Genomic DNA, 21,092 nt, shown 5'->3' on the forward strand with positions numbered 1-21,092 from the left:
GTTTTATTCCAGGAGACTGGAATGAAGAAACACAAGTACACTTACACTTAATGTCTCTGTCTTTCTAACAGGTCCCTGTTCGCCCAAGCAACGCCGCCTTTGAAATGATGACCATCCAAGTACCCCACCTCAAGTCTGAATTTCATGCCGAAATGCTGCCCTCGCACCTGTGACGTGCCCACAGTGGCAAGCGCAAACAACTGGCAGATGATTACGATAGTTGGCAATGTGAAATTTGAGTGCAGCTCTACAGCCGTGGCAGCTGGTACCTGTCAAAGTAGGCAGGAGGCGTGTTATGCTGTTAGCCACCCTTCGGGATCTTCTCATAGCAGCCACCTTCATCATCATCATCAGCCTGGCTACGCCCACTGCAGGGCAAAGGCCTCTCCCATGTCTCTCCAGTTGACCCTGTCGTTCATTGCCAGTTGTGGCCACTGTATCCCCGCAAACTTCTTAGTCTCATCCGCCCACCTAACTTTCTGCCATCCCCTGCTACGTTTGCCTCCTCTTGGAATCCACTCCGTTACCCTTAAAAAGACCAGCGGTCGTCTTGCCTTCGCATTGCATGCCCTGCCCAGGCCCACTTCTTCCTCTTGGTTTCGACTAGGATGTCATTAACCTGCTTCTGTTCCCTCACCCACTCCGCTCGCTTCCGATCTCCTAACGTTACACCTTGCAATTGTCCATTCATCAGCTCCCGCCATGTCAGGTGTAGTTTCACTCTACTGCTACCTGCCAACATGCCACCTGTCACACGCCTACCATTGCCATCGAATCTAATCCCACCAGATTTAGGCAGCTACTAACCGACCACTTGAAATAGCTACTTCCCTCACCATGCCCTCTGCCTGCAGTTTGAAGTGCTTGTGTCATTGTGTCATCCCCTACAAGTATTTTCCCACTTATCTATCCTCCATGCATTTTAAAGTTTAATTTCATATTCTACTGCTTTGTTTGTCACATATTTTTTGTAATATTTGGACTGCCTGACGTTAATTTGACGTCAAACTTGTTATTCTTGTTATTTTTGTTCTTTTTTAAGTTCACATGCTTTTGTATGACCGCTTCACACCAATGTCTTTTCCCCCCCTAATGTAATGTCCCAGACGGGACCAAAAGGGTACAATAAATGATGATGAAGTGATGATGACCTGTAAGGTGGCATGCGGCAGATGGTGGAACACATGCATAACACCTTACATGGCGTAACACCTTACAGGTGGCATAACATGGCACCTTACAGGTGGCGTGTTACGCCGACTACACCGCAGAGTGCAGCAGCAGGCACCTCACAGCTGCGCTCTAACACCAGCCTGCAGCCACAGCTGAGGGCTGTTCTGAGCACTCATTGGTGCGCTATTTTTGCCATTTTTCTTTATAGTGACAGCATTTAGGTTGTCATCTCAGGAAAAACTTCCGGCTTCTCTGTCACAAAATTCTTTCATTGGTCAAGAAGAAATATGAGAACGCCCAAAGCTAGGAAGTTTGCCCACCCTAAAAAATTTTGGAAGTAGGCCTACCCCAGAAGATTGACAAGGTGGATTAGTGGGTCAGATTAGTATAATCACATACGATAACCCAACAGAGGTACTGGAACAATTTATAAGAACAACTTCTTTTTAGAAAGTGACGACTCATGCATGGCATATAAGGGCAATGACACCGATTCCAAAGCTGGAGCTTTGGTGGGAAAATCGCAAGAACATTAAACACTCAATGTAGACACCATAACAGGCAAACTAAATGCTGTCACATTTTCTTTTTAAGAATGTGATTAAGAAGACTCCCAAACTTTTTTCTTGCTGTACCAGTGCCAATGCATTCCTGTCTGCATAGTTCTTTCATTGTGTACTCTCCCCACACTGTTCGCAGTGCAGTGGAGCTTGCTAGCATGCAACAGTGCAACCTGTGAAGAAGCTCCCTATTTGATGGAGCTGCAAAAAATCACAGACGCACAGTTTTCATCTCAGATGCAGACGACCAGGCCACAGGCTTTTGCCACATGTATTTATTATGATGTCAATGGTTTTTCAAGGCTTTTTTTGGGGGAAGGGGGCATTTGACAATGTAAACTTTGGGACAATTTGAAAGTTTTACACCCCATCCTCTGACGTCCGCATTGGCAAGTTTCTACTGCAGACGAGTTGACAGTTTAACAGGCAGGAATACTGATAAGAAAGCTTCTAAAGTAATGCTGTTCAGCCAAAGAACCATGTGAAACTGCTCGACAGGCGTGTAACATGAACCGTCAAGTGCTACATGCCAAAAGTGACAGCCCAAAAATACTTTTCTTTTACAACACACATATGTGAAGAGGCAGAGAAGGGGGCATATACTATATAAAATGCTCGAGCACTCTTACTTCAGCGAATGCATGATTAGAGCACATCCAAAGAAAGCACGCACACCCTAATTTGCCTTTTTTCACAGGATGTGGCACCTTCTGTGAGCACGGAACTGGCCGAAAGCAAGCAAATCAGAGACACAGGGGCAATCCGCTCCCACATAGTTTTATGCGACGATCGCAAATCATTTCGCACAAAACTCGCCACTCATTTCCATGATGTGCAAGCATTTCATCTGTGTTACCATCAATCATTCATTGACTTTCAACTTTGCCTGCTGCCGCATGTGCGTTTCTTGCTTTTTGCCACATCATCCCACGAATATTTTGATGCTCTTTATTTATTTACTTCTCTTGTCTTTTACAATTTGCAGTGTTTGCGTTAATTGTGCCTGCCTTCATCATGCTTGTATTTACCCCAACTGTAGCCCCTCCTTAAGTAATGCCCTCCGGCCTTCAAAGGTGCAGTGAAGAGGAATCTGAACTCTAGCCGCCACGGTGGCTCAGTGGCTATGGTGCTCGGCTGCTGACCCGAAAGACGCGGGTTCGACCCCGGCCGCGGCGGCTTGAATTTCTTTGAAGGAGAAATTCTAGAGGCCCGTGTACTGTGCGATGTCAGTGCACGTTAAAGAATCCCAGGTGGTCCAAATTTCCGGAGCCCTTCACTACGGCGTCTCTCATAGCCTTAGTCGCTTTGGGACGTTAAACCCCACAAAACCAAACAAAACCAAGGAATCTGAACTCGTATTTTTGCCACGGGAACTCAATCTACACGTTCCTAGCATTCTTAGAAACTTCAACTTATTGCCCTGTGTGGCCGATTTCCCTAATTAAATCGGATTAACGTCCAGCTCCCGCCTTTATTTTTTGAATTCTCCCCGTACGGTGGGCGAAGTCGACCAACACGTGGAGTGCGTTTCAGCCAGCTCCGTGGAGGCTTTGCCTTCGCTTTATTTTGTTTTTTAGGTTTCCAAGAATAAATATTTGCATTTGCAAATAATATAGCCCAAAATAAGCCTGCAGAAATAAAAATACGTGCGGACTATTTGCTACTACCGATTACTACGTATTACTCCGCCAATGGCAGAGCGGCAAGCTGCCACGGGACTGGGTGAAAGGCACTTCACGCGTTGGTCAACTCCGCCCATCGTACGGGGAGGATTAAAAAATAAAAGCGGGAGCCGGACGTTAATTCGATTTAATTATGAAAAAAGGCCACACAGGGCAATAAACTGAGGTTTCTAAGAATGCTCGGAACGTGTAGATCCGAGTTCCCGCGGCAAAAAGACGAGTTCAGATTCCTCTTCAGTGCACCTTTAAGGGGGGAACCTGGTCTTAGAAAAAAAATTTTTGTTAATGAAGTCACAATGATGGAATCTTCAAGAAACATGTATTTTTGCGTGCTGATTCCAAACATATAATTTAATTTTGTGTGCAGCAAGCCCTTGTGCACTTATGCAATATGTTGTGTAACTTTTTGCCGAGAGCTTTCAATAAATTTTGCTGCAGGAAACTTGCTAGGATGCATGCTATTGGTTTGTCTTCACATCAAACTATGCAATAAGGGCACAATTATTATCCTGCCTATCATAGAAGTTGAAGGAGGGCAGAAAGTTGGGCAAGTTGGTAAACATTCATGATGGGTTTCAAAGCGCGACAAGACGGAGACGAAAGGAAATGAACACACACGACAAGCCTTTCGTCTCCGTCTTGTCGCGCTTTGAAACCCAACATAGAAGTTGAGTTACATGGCTTTGAATTTGCTTCACAAACGGGAAGGAACTGATGATTTCAAAATCCTATAACTCAGCTTCTATAACAGACAGGTTGATAATTTTATTGCATAGCTTGATGTCAAGAGAAACCAATGGCACGCACTCTAACAAGTTCTCTGCAGTATAATTTCTTTGAACTTCTCGGCAAAAGTTACCCAACAGATCGCATAAGTGCACAAGGACTTGTTGTACATAAAATTCAGTTGCGTATCTGGAATCAGCACGTGAAAATGCATGTTCCCCCTAAGATTCCATAGCTGTGGCTTCATTGGTAAAAATTTATTTCTAAGACCCTCTTCCCCCCTTTAAGGATGAAATAAATGAAGTGAAATGAAGCAGGATGCCATCTGCACATGCAAAGTGGCCGGTGTGTGAGCTCACAGCTGTCACAATGTCTTACCGGTGCTGGTCACCACTGAAAACTGCACAGTGCAGGCTGGCGTTTGTTTTCAACCAGTGCAGCTCGAGAAAGGATAGCGGTGCAGATGCGCGAGCATGAGCAGAATGGGAGTGTGAAAAAGGTGAACTACTATCTTAAAAACCGGAATATAGGTCAACCCCCAAACTAACCACTTCTAAAAATGGAAAAAAATTTGTTTCAATGGCAAAGGTACCGAAACACACCCTTACCTTGAAAGAAATGCGACTCAACTGGCTGCACAATGGTGACAGTATTTATTTTCATTTAGATGCTGCTCGTATGTACACCCAGCCAATTCTTTAACACTCTTCTTTTAACATTCTTTAACAATTCTTTTTCATAAACTTTATCATCATCCATCACTTCATAACGACTTTTTTTTTCTTTGCCTCCTTCGATCTTTGACTGCCGCGATCATCCCTTTAAAGTTAGACGTTTCACGTGCAGAACACTTATCTATGCGCATTCATTCTTACCACGCACAATATCTGACTGGAACACTCTGCCTTCACATATCGCAACCACCACTGATCCTGATAATTATTTTAAACTTATATCTTCAATAACTACTGCTTAACTCTTCGCATACATTGTTATTTTATTTGTTCATGGCTTCCTTTTTTTGCAGGGTTTGTTACTAAAAAGATTCATTGTACAGTAGAACCCCGCTGTTACGTTCCTCACTGTTGCGTTTTCCCGGCTGTTACGTCGTTTTCTTCGGGTCCCGGCATAGCTTCCATAGGATCCAATGTATTGGGAACCCCGCTGTTACGTCGTAGCTGAGGGAACGATCCCGCATGATACGTCGCAACCGGGCTCCCCGAACCCGCCCGGGCAATGCACGCCAACCGGCATTTTGATTTTTGACGAGTCTTGGCCAGGCTTGGCTACGGAACTGGCTGCAAGAAGCCGCACGCGAGTGGGAGAGGCCGCCACTAGATGGCTATCTGCCTCGCGAACACCGAATGCCGCGATCTTTATCGTGGGAGGTGGTGACGAGGAGGCGCGCGGCTGCGGTCGCTTATCTGTTTTTCTCAGCCAGCGTCCGCTTCGGCGGACGCAGTTGTTGCGACGCGCGTCTTTTCTGTTCTTTTTCTCTTTCCTCTTATCTTTCACCTCTCCTCTATCTGCAAGTGACAGCGGTGGTGGCTCAGCTGGAGCCAGTAGGCAGGCCCGTGCAATTTCCTTTTCAGCCTTCTCTCAGTCGCAACAACATCTTTATCGTGCTTTGATGGCGTGATAGCGTTGCGTAAGCGGAAGGCGCTTCCCCTTGAGGAAAAGCTGGACGTACTAAACGCAGTTGACAGGCAGTCGGGGCGGCCTACGCGGAGCAGCGCGGCGAGCAGCGTACGAACATTTCAGTGCTTGACGCTGTGCACAACGTCGCTTCAGCGTGGACTGCAGTGAGCGCGTGAACTGCACAGCACTGCTGCGTGCGATGTGGCCGCACCGCAAAGCGACGCTGACAGCAATGTGGCCTTTGCTATTGAGAAACACGTTGTTCTTTCCAGCGAGCGAAAGAAACTGCAGTCCACCATTCTCGATTTTGTAAAGTCCTAGGGTCACTTTGCGGAAATAAATTGTTTCAAGTCAAAGCTGCACTGTTTTCATTAATTTTCGGTGCTTTCCTCACTGTTGCGTTTTCCCGGCCGTTACGTTTTTTTTTCCCGGTCCGGTGAAAAACGTATGAACGGGGTTCTACTGTATTAGTGTTCTGTTTGTATAATTTTAATACTGCAGTAATCTTCGTTCTTTGCCGCGCTGCCATTCTTTTGATTCTTTTGCTTACTTATGTCATGAAAAGTGTCTTATTTGTGCTTTTGTTGTTTGTTTTATATTTGTGGTTTTGTTTTATTCTGTTCAATTGCCTGTGCCCCCCCTATGTAATACCCTCTCGAGGGCCTTTAGGGCTATTCTGTATAAATAACTAAATAACTATCGCGCGACCATCGACCCGCGTGCTTGTCAGCGCCTAATTAACGGCGCTGAGCGGCGAAAGAAGCGAGATATGCACATGTGTACACATGCGCTTACTGTTGCTTCTTTTGCTGCTCCGTGATAAGGTGCTGACAAACACACGAGGCAATGGTCGCGCGATACTGTTAAACAATCGGCCGGGTGTACAGTGCAGAGAAGGGCACAAAGTGCACAAGCATTACTCAGAGTCGTCCAAACTCGAGTCGGATGACAGTTGCTTCTCGCTGCCCACCTCCCATTGAGCATCATCCTCTCTGCTGTCTAGCACATTGCTTATGCTGCATTTCCTAAAAGACCTGCGCACCATCTCTGCGGGGAGATATTTCCACGCTGACAACACCCAGCCACAGACCAAAATAACTTTGTGACAACGGAAATGGGAAACAGCGGTGCCACAGTGTCCCCACACCGCGCTGCTGCTGATGGCAATGGAGGCTGTTGACTTCAGCCACCCATTGTCGCAAGACTTCCATAATTTTTCCGCCAATCACCGGTATATATAAGACGGGGATCGACTTTTTGCCATGGTTTTTTTGAAGAAAAGATCGACCTATATTCCGGTTTTTACGGTATTTGAACTGGGGGGGGGAGAGAGAACAGCTGTACCCACCTGGTTTGTAGGGACCACTCCAGAGAACACCAGGTGGGCTCCCTTGAGAACCTTGCGCCGCACGTAGGGGACAATGTGCTTGAGGTCCGGGATGCTGCTGCCGTCCGCAGAGCCCATCTGGTCGTAGATGGCAAAGTAGGCCGTGTGGATGGTGCGCAGGATCTCCTCCAGGTACAGCAGGTAGTCGTCCTCGTCCTCTTCCCTGTCATCATGTCCCCCTTCATCTTCTTCTTCACTGCTCACGTAGTCATGCACTCTGGGTGGACCTCTTCCTGGCGTTGCGTCCTTATCTGTGCCTCCAGCTGTGCCCTTGGCTGCACCCTTGTCTGCATCTTTGGCTCCTCCCTGGTCCACACTTTTTGTTGTTACCTCCATATCTGCCTCCTTGTCTTTACCCCCATCATCAGCATTCTTCACTGTGCCCTTTTCTGCATCTCCACTCGCATCCTTATCTGCTTTCTCTCCAGCAACCTTGGCTGCGGTCTTGTCCGAGTCAGTGGCCGCATCCTTGGCTGCATCCTCATGTCTGTCTCCAAGTGCATTCCTTGCTGTGTCCTTTTCTGTGTCTCCACTCGCATGCTCATCTTCTACCCCGGCTGCATTCTTGTCTCGGTCAGTGGCAGCATCCTTGTCCACATCCTCCTCTTTACCCTCATCCGCATTCTCTGCGGTGTTCTCATCTACGTCTTCCCTTGTACCCTGAGCTGCGACCTTACCCGCATTTGTGTGTTTACCAGTGGCTGCAGCATCTTTGCCTCTATCCATATCCCTGTCATCCTCACCTCCACTCCTTGCTGTGTCTCCGTCCTTATCTGCGACCTCGGCTTTAATCCTGTCCGTGTCGGTGGTTGCATCCTTCTCTGCTGCTCCCTTGTCCAGACCCCTGCCCGTGTCTGGCACCTTGGCAGGACGTTTTCCGGCGTCATCGGCCGTGCTTTCCTTGGCGTCCTCAGTGTCTCGCTCCTGGACTGCACGACCAGCTTTCCCAGCTCTCGTCTCCCGACACTCTCCGATTTCTTCCTGAAAACACAGAGACTGAACCTCGAGCAGGTGCTTCAGTAACCCCGGAGAGCAGTCAGAGAGTCCTCACCAAGCATCACAGGCAAAGGCAATGCATCACTGTGATCAAACAGAGTAAAAACAAAAATTAAAAAATACAGAGACGATGTTCTCTGATTCAAACGCAAAAAGAATAGGAGAGAATTAAACAGAAAAGTCAATTTTTTCGATATAATTAAGAAATAAATTCACGCACGTGCACTTCACCGCATCATCAGGAAATTTATTCCAATATGATGTAGCATCTGGAAACAGGGAGTACTTGTGGATATTTACAAGGCTGACTGGTTGACGCAGTGTTTTACTATGGTTAGTTCTACACGAGTGTTTGAAAGGCGGGTGTAAGTATTGCGAATTTGTTATTTTGAAATGGCTGTGAAGAAGTTGGAACAAAAACTTTAATATGCACGCTTTTCCAGGTAGACTCAAAGATGCTCCTCAATCTGTTCTGACAAACTGCTAGGCACTCTGCGATACTCCATGAAGGAGAATTAGTGGGTCACGTCAATGCACAAATTGAAGCAGCTTTGAAATATTCGCAATTCCCATGAACTGCAGCTGAGTGCAAAAGCTCTACTAATGGTGAAGATACGCTGGACCCGTTAACATCGCCTGGCGAGCACTTAAACTAATCTGTTCACACACATTACCGTATATCGTCAATTATAAGCAGCCAATTTTTTTTTAAATGACCTTCCAAAGTTGGGGCATTGACTTCTAACAGGAGTCAACCTACATGCAGAGTCATAACATCGACCTATACGCGGGACCAAAAGTACGTATTTACTCGCATAATGCACCCACCCCCCAGTTTTGATGTTGAGAAAAACTTTTTTTTTTTAAGTGTTATCTTTCATTAGCGCACTTCTCAGTTTTACGCCATTGGCAGTGCAGACTCTGGCAGTGTACCAAGATGCTGCGCATCGATGACATCACGCCGTGTTGACAGCAGCTCCGGCGACGGTCTCAGCGGATTTGGCAGAGCACCAAGATACTGTACGCCATTGACAAGCACACCGGCTGCCAAATGGCATGGCTGTGTGACATTTTCCACATGTCACACCTCGACACCGCTTCCAATGACCAGCAGCAGCAGCACTGGCTTTCAACATGGCCATGTCTGCGACTGCGTCTTTCTCACAAGTGACGATGACCCCTAAGAGGTGCCTTGTGGACAAACAAACCTTCCTTTGCGTGGCTCGGTCTTCTGAAAACCTCACTTACAGGTGAGCTAGGACCACAGCGTGAGACAGTGTTGACCTATACTAAGTTAAGGGGGGACACTGGTCTTTGAGACCAAAAAGTCGATCTTCATAAAATGACATTTGTGGAATCTACAACTATTATTTTCCAAATTTACCAACTTTTTCCTTCATGAAATCAACATTTTGACTACAATATTAAGTTCAGATCATCGTGTGAGCTGAATTTATGCAGCAGGAGACAATTTAATGGCAACAAAAATTTTGGACATCTGGCTGTCTTAGTATGTCGATATCTCAACATCTAGGACAGACAGAGATGTCATATTGTTTGCTGAGGGAAGCTGAAGGCACAGTGTGTGCAACAATCGAAGCAGATTTGTTGAATCACACGTCAAAAATTCATAATTTCGCAAAGTTCATCGATGCACTACATTCACACCTTGAACATTGATATTCCAGCTGCTGTAATATTACTAAAGAGTAGGGGTGTGCGAATATTCGATAATTTCGAATATTCGATCGAATAGCACGGTATTCGATATTCGCTTCGAACCGAATTCTCGGTATTCGAAATTTCGAAGTATTCGCCTCGCGCGAATAGTGTTTCTGGGGCGCTTGCCCGCTTGCTTTATGTGGTTTCAGTTCCGAGTATTGCCGCATAGATGGCTTTTTTTTTATCGCGCTTTCAACGCTCGGGGGTCAGTCAATACACGAATCAAAACCAGGTCGTGGTGCGAACCCAGCTACAAACGAAATAAAGGTGAGGGCGACGCGCTCTTGCGGAAGATCCTGCGTTCTGGCCGTCTCCGAGCCTCCGCACTAAGGCTGCCATAAGCCGCGTCGCTGCCACCGTGTCGAGGCAGACGCAAAGAAGGAAGAGCACAGCCATCAGTCGTCTAAGCTTCAAAACAAGAAACCTCAGTTTACTGTTGTTGTTGCGACTGCGCGAAGGATGAAAAGGAAAGTGTACGGGCCTGCCGACTGGCTCTAGCCGAGCCACCACCGCTGCCACGTGCAGATAGAGGAGAGTTAAAAGATCAGAGGAAAGAAAGAAAAACGAAAAAAGACGCGCGTCACACAACGCAACAACCGCGTCCGCCGCTGGAAGATCAGATAAGCACCGAAGCCGCGCCCGCTCCACCGCCTCTCGATTTTTTAGAGCGCAGCTCTTTGGCGTCCGTTCCTGGGTTTCGCGTCGTCGTCGGCATCGGCCTCGTAACCAGCTCCGCCCCCCTTTCATCCCCCCAGCGCTATCGGCGTCAGCGGCATCAGTCAGTCGCTGCTATCTCTTCCCTCCTCCCTTTATCGTGTTGTCCGCTTGCTGCGCGCGCTTCTGCCCCCATCGTTTGCCGCTGGGTGTACACGCCGCCCCCCTCCCCCCTCTTCCTGCGAGTCTCCGGTTGTCAAAGCGCCGGCTCGAACTTAATTCCTTTCTTCGCTCCTCCTCCAATGCAACCCCTGTGCGGTGGCAATCAGAGAGCCAGATCGGTGGCGGCGGATCTGTATATGTGCACCGCCCGAGCCGAAATTGCGAATACGTGTGAAAAATAAAAAAAAATTCTGTGATAGCGCATACATGTGTTGCTCGATTTCTTTGCCTCAATCTATCGAAAAGGTGAAACAGCTTATTTGCTGCGCTCAAATTTCGCATTAGGAAGTAACGTAATCGTCGGTAATTTTTTCCCGTTAGAGTTGCGGAAAAGATTACCAGATAGGACAGATGCGAAGATAAACACGCAGCCCTGCCGCGCTATCGCTTCACGCAATCGGGTGACGAATCATGTGTATGGAACATGAGCGACCGTTCTCGGCAGCTTTCAAGCAAGCCATCATATTACCGGCGGAGGCGCGAAAAATTCAGCGGCAGCGCGGGGACTCGATGTCGCCACGTCAATGGGAAGGGCGCCTTTAGCGTGTGATAACGCTAAGCTTATTGTGCACCCGTGGTGGATTACTGCCGTTAACGCTCGGCATCTACGACTGGCGTCTTTTCTTGCTATTCTGACTGCTTGCGCGTTGATGGGAACGGAACGCCGCCGTAATCAGGGCATTGAGCCATCTTCGGTGGTGTGCCGAACTCCGTCGCCGCAACTCGGGCACTCCCATACGTTGGAGGCTGAGAGCATTCTTGATGGAAGCGCGATGCTGAGTGCTGCTCGGAGGTACTACCGGGGACAATTTTGCCAGGACGCGCGAGCGGTGCGAATGACGTTTCGCTTGCGGCGCGAGTTTTGTACAGCCGTTTCCATTCTTGCTCGAGGGAATGCAAGTCTGGGAATGTAAAAGTTGTTCTTCCAGTATAAATTGCCAGTACAAATTGTTCTTCACTCTAGGTGTTAAAATTTTGAAGTGTGGTTTTAAATAAAGCCTCAGTGCAGTGTGTAATGGCATCGTGTGTTGGGAAAATAAATGGTTTTGGAAATGCCTACTGTCACTCAGCCTCTTTTTAGTGCCAGAAGTACTATTCGAACTATTCGCTTCGAAATTATTCGAAGAAAATTGCTATTCGCTTCAAATTCGCTTCGAATCAAAAAACCACTATTCGCACACCCCTACTAAAGAGGGTAAAATGGAAAAACGGTGTTGATTATTGCACTCTTTACTCACCATACTACCGTAAAAACCGGAATATAGGTCGGACCGGAATATTGGTCGACCCCCCAACTAACCAATTCTAAAAATGAAAAACATTTTTTTCAATGGCAGAAGTACTGAAAAACACCCTTACCTTGAAAGAAATGCGACTCAACCGGTTGCACAATGGTGACAGTATTTATTTTCATTTATGGGCTGCTGGTAAGTACACCCGGCCAATTTTTTAACACTATCGCGCAAACATCCACCCGCGTGCTTGTCACCGTCTTATTAACGGCGCTGAGCAGCGAAACAAACGAGATGCGCATATGCATCCACACGCGCTTACTCACGCTTCTTTCGCTGCTCCGTGCCATGATAAGGTGCCGACAAACACTCGAGGCGATGGTCGCGCGATAATGTTAAAAAATTGGCCGGGTGTACAACACAGAGAAGGGCACAAAGTGAGCAAGCTACTCCGAGTCGTCAGAGTGGGCCGAACTTGAGTCGGATGACGATTGCTTATCGCTGCCCACGTCCCACAGAGCATCATCCTCTGTGCCGTCTAGCGCGTTGCTAATGCTGCACTTCCTGAATGGCTTGCGCACCATCTCTGCGGGCAGAGATTTCCACACTGACGACACCCAGCCACAAACAGTCGCAAGCAGTGGACGTCGCAGGCGGCCGGTGGGGGTGGTGTGGTTGTCGCCCAGCATCCACTCATTGTAGAGTTCGCGCACTCTATCTTTGAACGGCTTGTTTAGCACAACGTCTAGTGGCTGCAGCACAGATGTCAGTCCACCAGGGACGACCACAAGGTCCGTGTTGCCATCGCCCAGGGCCCGCTTTACATTGGCTGTAAGGTGACCTCGAAACGCGTCCAGAACGAGTATGTTTGCTCGCTCAAAGAGAGCACCAAGTCGCCGCTTCCACACGAGCCGGATCCACTCCAGCATTAATGATTCCGTCATGAAACCCTTTTCATTAACCCGGACGATGACGTCGCGTGGGAACTCCTCTTTCGGCAGTGTCTTCCGTTTAAAAATGATGAAAGGGGGTAGCTTGCACCCATCGGCTGTGCACGCAAGCATCACTGTGAATCGCGAGTGCTCGTTGCCAGTCGTTAGAAGCTTCACTTGCTTAGCTCCTTTTTCTGAAACAGTACGACTAGAGGGCATGTCGAACCAAACTGGCGTTTCGTCGGCGTTTCCGATTTGACCCATCATGTAGTCGCGTCGGTGCCGGAGTGCAATCACATATCTCTGAAACTCGACCAGCTTATCTTCGAACTCTTCGGGCAGTTTCTGGCACACAGAAGTACGGCGCCGTAGTGCGAAGCCGTTCTTCCTCATGAATCGCCGCACCCAGGATGGCGAGCCCTTAAACTGCGCCCTCGAAAATCCAGACGCACGTGCGATCTCTATCGCTTTCACGCGGATGTGTTCAGCAGTCACAGGCAGCGATCTCGCCCGCAGCTCCCGGACAAACTCCGCAACCTTATCCTCCAGTTCTGGATACGCTGCGGTCCGCGCACGAAATGATGTTTTTTTCTGGTTGCTGCAAGTTGTAATGCGCATCTTCTGCCTCCGCCAGTATCGAACGCTCTTTTCCGATACTCCAAATTCGCGCTGTGCCGCCAGGTTGCCGTGAGCTTCCGCGTACTCGATCGCCTTTTTCTTGAAGGCTACGGTGAACTGCCGTCGGCTTCCGCTCATTTTGAAAAAAAGGTGGAAAGCAGCGTTTAGGTAACCAAAATAACTTTGTCAACGGAAACGCAAAATGGCTGTGCCACGAAACACAGCGCTGCTGCCGATGGCGATGAAGGCTGTTGACTTCAGTAGCCCATTGTTGCAAGACTTCCATAGTTTTTCTGCCAATGACCGGTATATAAGACGGGGGTCGACTTTTCGGCATGGTTTTTTGAAAAAAAATTCGACCTATATTCCGGTTTTTACGGTAATTACACTCTAGAATTTAAGGTAACTTTTGGTCTAAGACCACCAGCTCAATTGTGACTATGTTTTTGGAATCAGAAGAGAAAAATGCATCTGTGTGCAAAATTTCATGACACTCTAGCCACAAATAAAAAGGTCAGTTCCAAGACCCTCGTCCCCCCTTAACTACAACGCAGCCAAAGCATCAGAGCCCAACAAAGTGGAGACCAGCACAGCGGGGCTGCACCTGAAGTCGTGAAACAATGTCGTATTTAATCCCTAATTTTATGAATACACACCCACCTTTTCTTGGCATATCACAGCAATGTAGAGCACTCAAAACCTTCAAAAATGCCTTCCGAACCTACATACTGTCCAACTCAAAGCTTTAAGCATATATGTTTTGATAACCAACTAAACTTTTTATTGGATGTTATTTATTTTAATGTTGTTAGATTAGCACCTGTATAATGCTGTAATCCTTTGTACTTTTCTATGCACTGTAAGGGTCCTCGTCAGGCAGAGAGCATCTGCCTTTTGCTCTGTCATCCTAGACCGCCTGTGTCTGAAAGAATGTTACAAATAAATAAATAAATAAAGTCCTCACCGGCAGAGGAAAGAAGGAGGAGTCGGGGCGAGGGCAGAGGGGTGCGTTGATGTCGCCCGTCTTGTTGAAGAACACGTACGGCTTGACGGGCACCAGGTTGGGCGCATAGTTCCACACGTCCTCCCGGTCGTCAATGATGCACACCATGGAGTCCCCGCAGGGGAACAGCGCCCTGGAACATAACAGCGTGACACTCAAAAGAGCTGCACTCGAAACGACCAGAAAATGCTCAGTCTTGGGCAGAAAGTTTGTCCTCCCTCGTACTGCCCGCGACTGTACATTATATCACGAATAGACAGTACAGCACAAACCACACGGCCAGAAAGAACTAGACAACACAATGCACTCCGTCACAGTACATTGTGTTGTCTAACCCTTTATGGTCTGTGGTTTGCCCTGCTCCTCTTCCCAACACAGCGAGCTATGGAAAGGATTGAAATATACCTGCGCTTAAAAGACACGGACTGAAAGATAGAGACACACACACACTTAAAAGAATTGCTTCGAAAGTAAAAACTAGGGTCGTTTTTTCAGCCCCGGACAAATTGGAAAACTTATGCAAAATAGTAACGTACCCAGAAAGAAAAGCTAAGGGGTGTAAAAAGAAACACCAAGTCCCCATGGCCGCATGCGCAGAAGGAGTGGTATACAGGTTGCCGCTGACATGTGGCAAAGCATATGTAGGCCAAACGGGGCGATGTTTGAACGAGCGGCTACGTGAACATCGGAAGAACATGGAACGGAAAGGCGATGGGAATTTGGTTGTTCATTGTCAGGAGTGTGAATGTGTGCCTTCCTATAACGAGACGAAGATAGTAAGCAGGAACCGTGACCAAACGGCACGTGAAATAATTGAAGCCATGAGCATAGCGGACAGTGGGGTTGCACGCGTGAGTAGCACGTCCCTTTCACTACTATTAAAGGAAAGGGCATTTTTGCAAAAGGGAAGGTAGGACTGGACATGTGACGAGACAGTTTGTCGATTTTTTTTTTTTTTTTATCATCCGGGTGTTACCATCTTCCATTTTTATCAGCTGCTGGTGTATATAAAGAGCAGTGTTTCCCGAATAAAAATTCAGTGGTAAGTCCAGCGCTGTGTGTGTGTGTCTCTATCTTTCAGTCCGTGTCTTTTAGGCACAGGTATATTTCAATATGGTAAACCAACTCGCCCAACAAACCACTCTGCTATGGAAAGGAAAATGATAAGTAGTTGGAATCAAGAGGAAGAAGTGGGCCTGGGCAGGGCATGTAATGCAAGGGTAACGCAGTGGATTCCTAGAGAAGGCAAACGTAGCAGGGGGCGGCAGGAAGTTAGGTGGGCGGACGAGATTAACTCTTTCATTACAAAGGAAAAAATAACTGTTTCTGATAGGTCTGAGATAACTTTTTTCCTGCAAAATATGGCAGGCGTAAAAAACGAAACTTAAACGAACATGATGGCATTAGAATTTGTTTTCAGAAGAAATTAATTCCGACACAAGTAATTTATGTGAATATTAAAAAAAAAATCGTACACAAAAAAGTTGAAAGTTGAGAAAAAATTATGCTGACAAGACAATATGTCGTGGGAAAAAAGATTAACTAGCCTCCACAAGTTTGAGTTAACAATACAAAAACGTTTCAAGCTGGAATTTTTTCTGATACTACATGAAAGAAAGCAGTTCTCAAAGTGTGTTCCAATAAATTTTTCATGGCGAGTAAAAAATCTTCAAAATAAGTTGTAATACATCAAAATATAGCTAGATAAGCGTATTTTTCGACATTATTAGCTTGAGCTAAAAATGTTTCTAAAGAAGCAGCAAACAAAATTACAGAAGCATGAAAGGTATTCCCACCATACCATTTGTGACGATCTACTCACATGAAAATTACAAAAGGTGCCTCCTACACAACACTGCATGTTTTGTAATCATGTCACACCAACTATCTGCTCATCACTCACTCTAGGTAAAAAACTATGAAATGTTTTGGCACAGCCAACATTTTTATTATAACATTCCTCTAAAAACTAGCACTGGAGAAGCAAAATTTAATCAGCGAAAGAACAGTAACTGGGACCCACTTTTCTGTATTTTTACCACCGTTTCGAAGACGCTCGCAGCGATTGCAGAGGCCACAAGAATTTGCAAAGCCCTACAGCATGCGATGACAGCAGGGCCAAACGCCAGCTAGGGTGGCTTCCTTGTATTACAGCAATGCGGTGAAAAAATGGGACAACAGGACGAAAGTTGTCGCTGTTGTCACTACCTCCGCTCCTTAACAGTTGAGCCTGCTGGGAAGCTACATTATCTTTTGTGGTGGCAAAAGTGAGACAAAGCCGTCTGAGATTGAACCGTGGAGCTAACGCTTGCCACATCACCACTACGCATCTGTGTGTGAGGGAAAGCCTGCTGCCTGCCATCCGAACGGGCACAGCTTGGTGCTCGGCAGTTCGATTTATCCGTTTCATCGCAAACCACGTTCGGTATATTAAGTAAGAAATGCATGGCTTGATGAGATTCACTGGTCACTGACCATGGTCAAACAAAAAACAAAAATGACGTTTCGGGAGCGCTACGGCTCCCTTGTTCACAATGAGCAACCGGCTCGTCGTCCCGGGCTTTTTGTAGCGGTTAGTATCGTTTTCAGACATTTAGCGTAGATAGGGTGCAATGTGCCATCATTCTTATTTATTGTGGTAGGCATAGTCTGGATTATTAGTGACTCGAGATTTCGGCGGGCTGATACATTCTTTTCTGTTGTCACTGCTTCGTCCCAGTTAATTTCATGGCCAGTCTCTTGCACATGCTCCGCGATTGCGTTCGTTCCTCTTCGTACGTCATACTGATGTTCTTTCAGGCGTCTCGTGAGATCTTTTGTTTCGCCTATGTAAACTGATGAACAGTCGGCGCAGGCGATTTTGTAAACTATGCCGGGAAACTTTGCACGAGGGAGCTGATCTTTCACGTTTACCAGCTCATTTCTTATCTTGCTCGTTGATACATGTGCAACATGGACGCCGTGCTTGCGGAACATCCGCGCCAGCGCCTCGCTGATCCCTGATACATACGGGATAGGGGCTCGCTTCGGTTTCGGTGCGTCGGGACTTTCGTCTTCCCTGGCAGTAGGCTTCTTCGATGGCGTCAATCTTCTTTTCGTGTTCCGAATGAAGGAAAGCGGGTAGCCGTTTCTTTTTAAGTCTTTTTCCACGGTCTTCATTTCGTGTTGTAGGGCTGCGTCTTCACTGCAGACTTCCCTGGCGCGGTTGATTAGAGGTGCAACCACTGACCGCTTGTGACTGACTGGGTGCGCTGAATTGAAATTTAGGTATCTTCCAGAATGCGTCGGTTTCCGGTAAACGTTAAAACTAAGACCAGTCGGAGTACGTGTTACCACAGTGTCGAGGAACGGAAGGCAGCCGTCGGTCTCTTCCTCAACAGTAAAGTTGATTGAGGGCTGAATGGCGTTGAGGTGATCGAGGAAAATGCGCGTGTGCTTTCGGTCTATGACGCAGAAGCAGTCGTCCACATACCTAAGAAATACTTTTGGTCGCGGCTGGAAGGTGGCCAAAGCTTTGCTTTCGATGGCTTCCATAGCGATGTTAGCCGCTGTGACCGAGATGGCTGCCGCCATTGCTGTGACAAAGGTTTGTTGGTAGAATGCAAGTTGCAAGTTGCAAGAATGCAAGTTGACAAAAAAGCACCTGGAAACCGAGCTGTTCTTTGCAAAGCGACAATTGGAATTTATCGTTCCGGATGTCCTCGCCAGCGTTCAGTTGGTTGCAAACCAAGAAATGTACAGAAGGGAGGAGAGCCATCTGAAATCGCAGGATCAAAAGCTGCAGACTTTACTCGCTGAAAAGGGGACAGCGATCAGGGCCGCACCAATCTTCGAAACACGGAACCTGTCGTCCTACAAACTGAGCCTATCCGAAGCGAAGGTGCTCAGCTGAGGTTTGAATTTCAACCAAGGGAAGGCACCGGAGCCACGAAAGGTTGCATGCGCCGTAGAAGGGGCAGTACGGCTTCTGGAACGAGACGTTCAGGACGAAGTCAGAACGAAGGCAATAGGAGTGTTGTCACACATGAAGAAGACGTCATCAAACTGCCCTCTTGGTCAAGATGAACGCTCAGCAATCCGAAGCCTCAAGGCTAACAAGGATATAGCCATCCTACCGGAAGGTAAAGGTAACGTTACTGTTATCCTTGACCGCTCTTCTTACAAGGAAAAAATGGAGGCCATGCTTCAAGACGAGACCACTTATCGCCGGATCCCGAAGGACCCTACCCCCAAAGTGCAGACGTCTCTTCAGAAAATGCTCAGAGATATCTTCAAGGGCATCCCTCTGTCTATGAAACGGCTTTATAATCAGTTGCTATGCACAAACGGCTCAGCGCCCGCCATATACGGATTACCGAAGTGCATAAACCAGGGACTCCCCTGCGCCCAATAGTGGATTTTAGAAAGTCTCTGTTGTACTCGTCACAGTACCTTCATGGCGTTCTGTCTCCGCTGGTTGGAAAGACAGGCACGGGCATCAAGAATTCATCCGACTTCATCGACAAGGTGAAAGCGGTCGCCCTAGAAGACACAGACGAAATCGTTTCTTTCAATGTCTGCTCGCTATTTACAAGCGTACCTGTTGATCTCGCAGTAGAGACATGTAAACAACGTCTCGAGAATGACACTTCATGGCAAGATCGGACGCCGTTCGAAGCAGTGGAACTTTGCCAACTGTTGCATTTCTGCCTCGCCAACACATATTTTACGTACAGCGGCAACTTCTACCAACAAACCTTTGTCACAGCAATGGCGGCAGCCATCTCAGTCACAGCGGCTAACATCGCTATGGAAGCCATCGAAAGCAAAGCTTTGGCCACCTTCCAGCCGCGACCAAAAGTATTTCTTAGGTATGTGGACGACTGCTTCTGCGTCATAGACCGAAAGCACACGCGCATTTTCCTCGATCACCTCAACGCCATTCAGCCCTCAATCAACTTTACTGTTGAGGAAGAGACCGACGGCTGCCTTCCGTTCCTCGACACTGTGGTAACACGTACTCCGACTGGTCTTAGTTTTAACGTTTACCGGAAACCGACGCATTCTGGAAGATACCTAAATTTCAATTCAGCGCACCCAGTCAGTCACAAGCGGTCAGTGGTTGCACCTCTAATCAACCGCGCCAGGGAAGTCTGCAGTGAAGACGCAGCCCTACAACACGAAATGAAGACCGTGGAAAAAGACTTAAAAAGAAACGGCTACCCGCTTTCCTTCATTCGGAACACGAAAAGAAGATTGACGCCATCGAAGAAGCCTACTGCCAGGGAAGACGAAAGTCCCGACGCACCGAAACCGAAGCGAGCCCCTATCCCGTATGTATCAGGGATCAGCGAGACGCTGGCGCGGATGTTCCGCAAGCACGGCGTCCATGTTGCACATGTACCAACGAGCAAGATAAGAAATGAGCTGGTAAACGTGAAAGATCAGCTCCCTCGTGCAAAGTTTCCCGGCATAGTTTACAAAATCGCCTGCGCCGACTGTTCATCAGTTTACATAGGCGAAACAAAAGATCTCACGAGACGCCTGAAAGAACATCAGTACGACGTACGAAGAGGAACGAACGCAATCGCGGAGCATGCGCAAGAGACTGGCCATGAAATTAACTGGGACGAAGCAGTGACAACAGAAAAGAATGTATCAGCCCGCCGAAATCTCGAGTCACTAATAATCCAGACTATGCCTACCACAATAAATAAGAATGATGGTACATTGCACCCTATCTACGCTAAATGTCTGAAAACGATACTAACCGCTACAAAAAGCCCGGGACGACGAGCCGGTTGCTCATTGTGAACAAGGGAGCCGTAGCGCTCCCGAAACGTCATTTTTGTTTTTTGTTTGACCATGGTCAGTGACCAGTGAATCTCATCAAGCCATGATTCCTGACCAGACCGTCGAACCCTTGACTAAATGTATGTGTTTGTTGAAAATGTTTAAGAACACTTTGGTGTAGCCAATAACTCAAAATATTAATGTTTGTTCTAAGGAGGTTTGACTATACACATTGCTTGAAAATGCTTGACAAGGCTTTGATTTACAAGAAACTATTTTGGCAGGCTTTTGGATGATTTAGGACCAGTCTGAAGACATCCACAGCTTTCGTGAACAGCTTTTGAAAGAAAGTGCGGCTCCTGTTTTTCAGCGCAATTCCCACGACGTTATCGAGCTTGTTATATGCGTCTTTGTTTGTTGGGGTCTTGCTCCCAAATTCGAACTCATGAGACTGTCATTGGTCTTCCGCATGATTTCTGCTAACGTGAGAGCGCAATTATTGCCGCAGAAACGGGAGCCGCGCTTTCTTTCAACTGCCACCCGTACCCACTGGCGCTTATCTTGGAACCAGGCACAATGCGAAGCTCTGCCTTGGGCAGCACGAAAGGCGCGAAGCGAGTGATGTTTTTCACAAAGCACAGATGAGAGCGCTGTAGTCACGGTGCATTCGGGCACACAGAGCGCGCTGTCATGGGATATTGTCAAGGAGCAGCTGTTCGCCGGCTTGGTTCGAAGTCCTCCAGTCACTGTAGCTGACTTCAGCGGCTGAGGGTCA

General features: G+C 47.4%; 1 protein-coding gene across 3 annotated transcripts in view; it reads right to left on the reverse strand.

Annotated features, from left to right (window-relative positions):
- The window catches only part of Fcp1 (RNA polymerase II subunit A C-terminal domain phosphatase Fcp1), an 81,650-nt gene that overhangs the window by 20,685 nt on the left and 39,873 nt on the right, over positions 1-21,092 (reverse strand). For all 3 annotated transcript variants that reach the window (XM_089586173.1, XM_089586171.1, XM_089586174.1), the window contains 2 exons: positions 14,507-14,678; positions 7,128-8,147 (listed from right to left, as the gene is read on the reverse strand). In XM_089586173.1, the coding sequence (XP_089442299.1) occupies positions 7,128-8,147; positions 14,507-14,678 (1,192 nt within the window). The remainder of the gene's footprint in view (positions 1-7,127; positions 8,148-14,506; positions 14,679-21,092) is intronic.

The sequence above is a fragment of the Amblyomma mixtum genome, chromosome 4 (genome assembly GCF_055824585.1).
Source record: "Amblyomma mixtum isolate Tamu chromosome 4, ASM5582458v1, whole genome shotgun sequence".
Taxonomy (NCBI): domain Eukaryota; kingdom Metazoa; phylum Arthropoda; class Arachnida; order Ixodida; family Ixodidae; genus Amblyomma; species Amblyomma mixtum.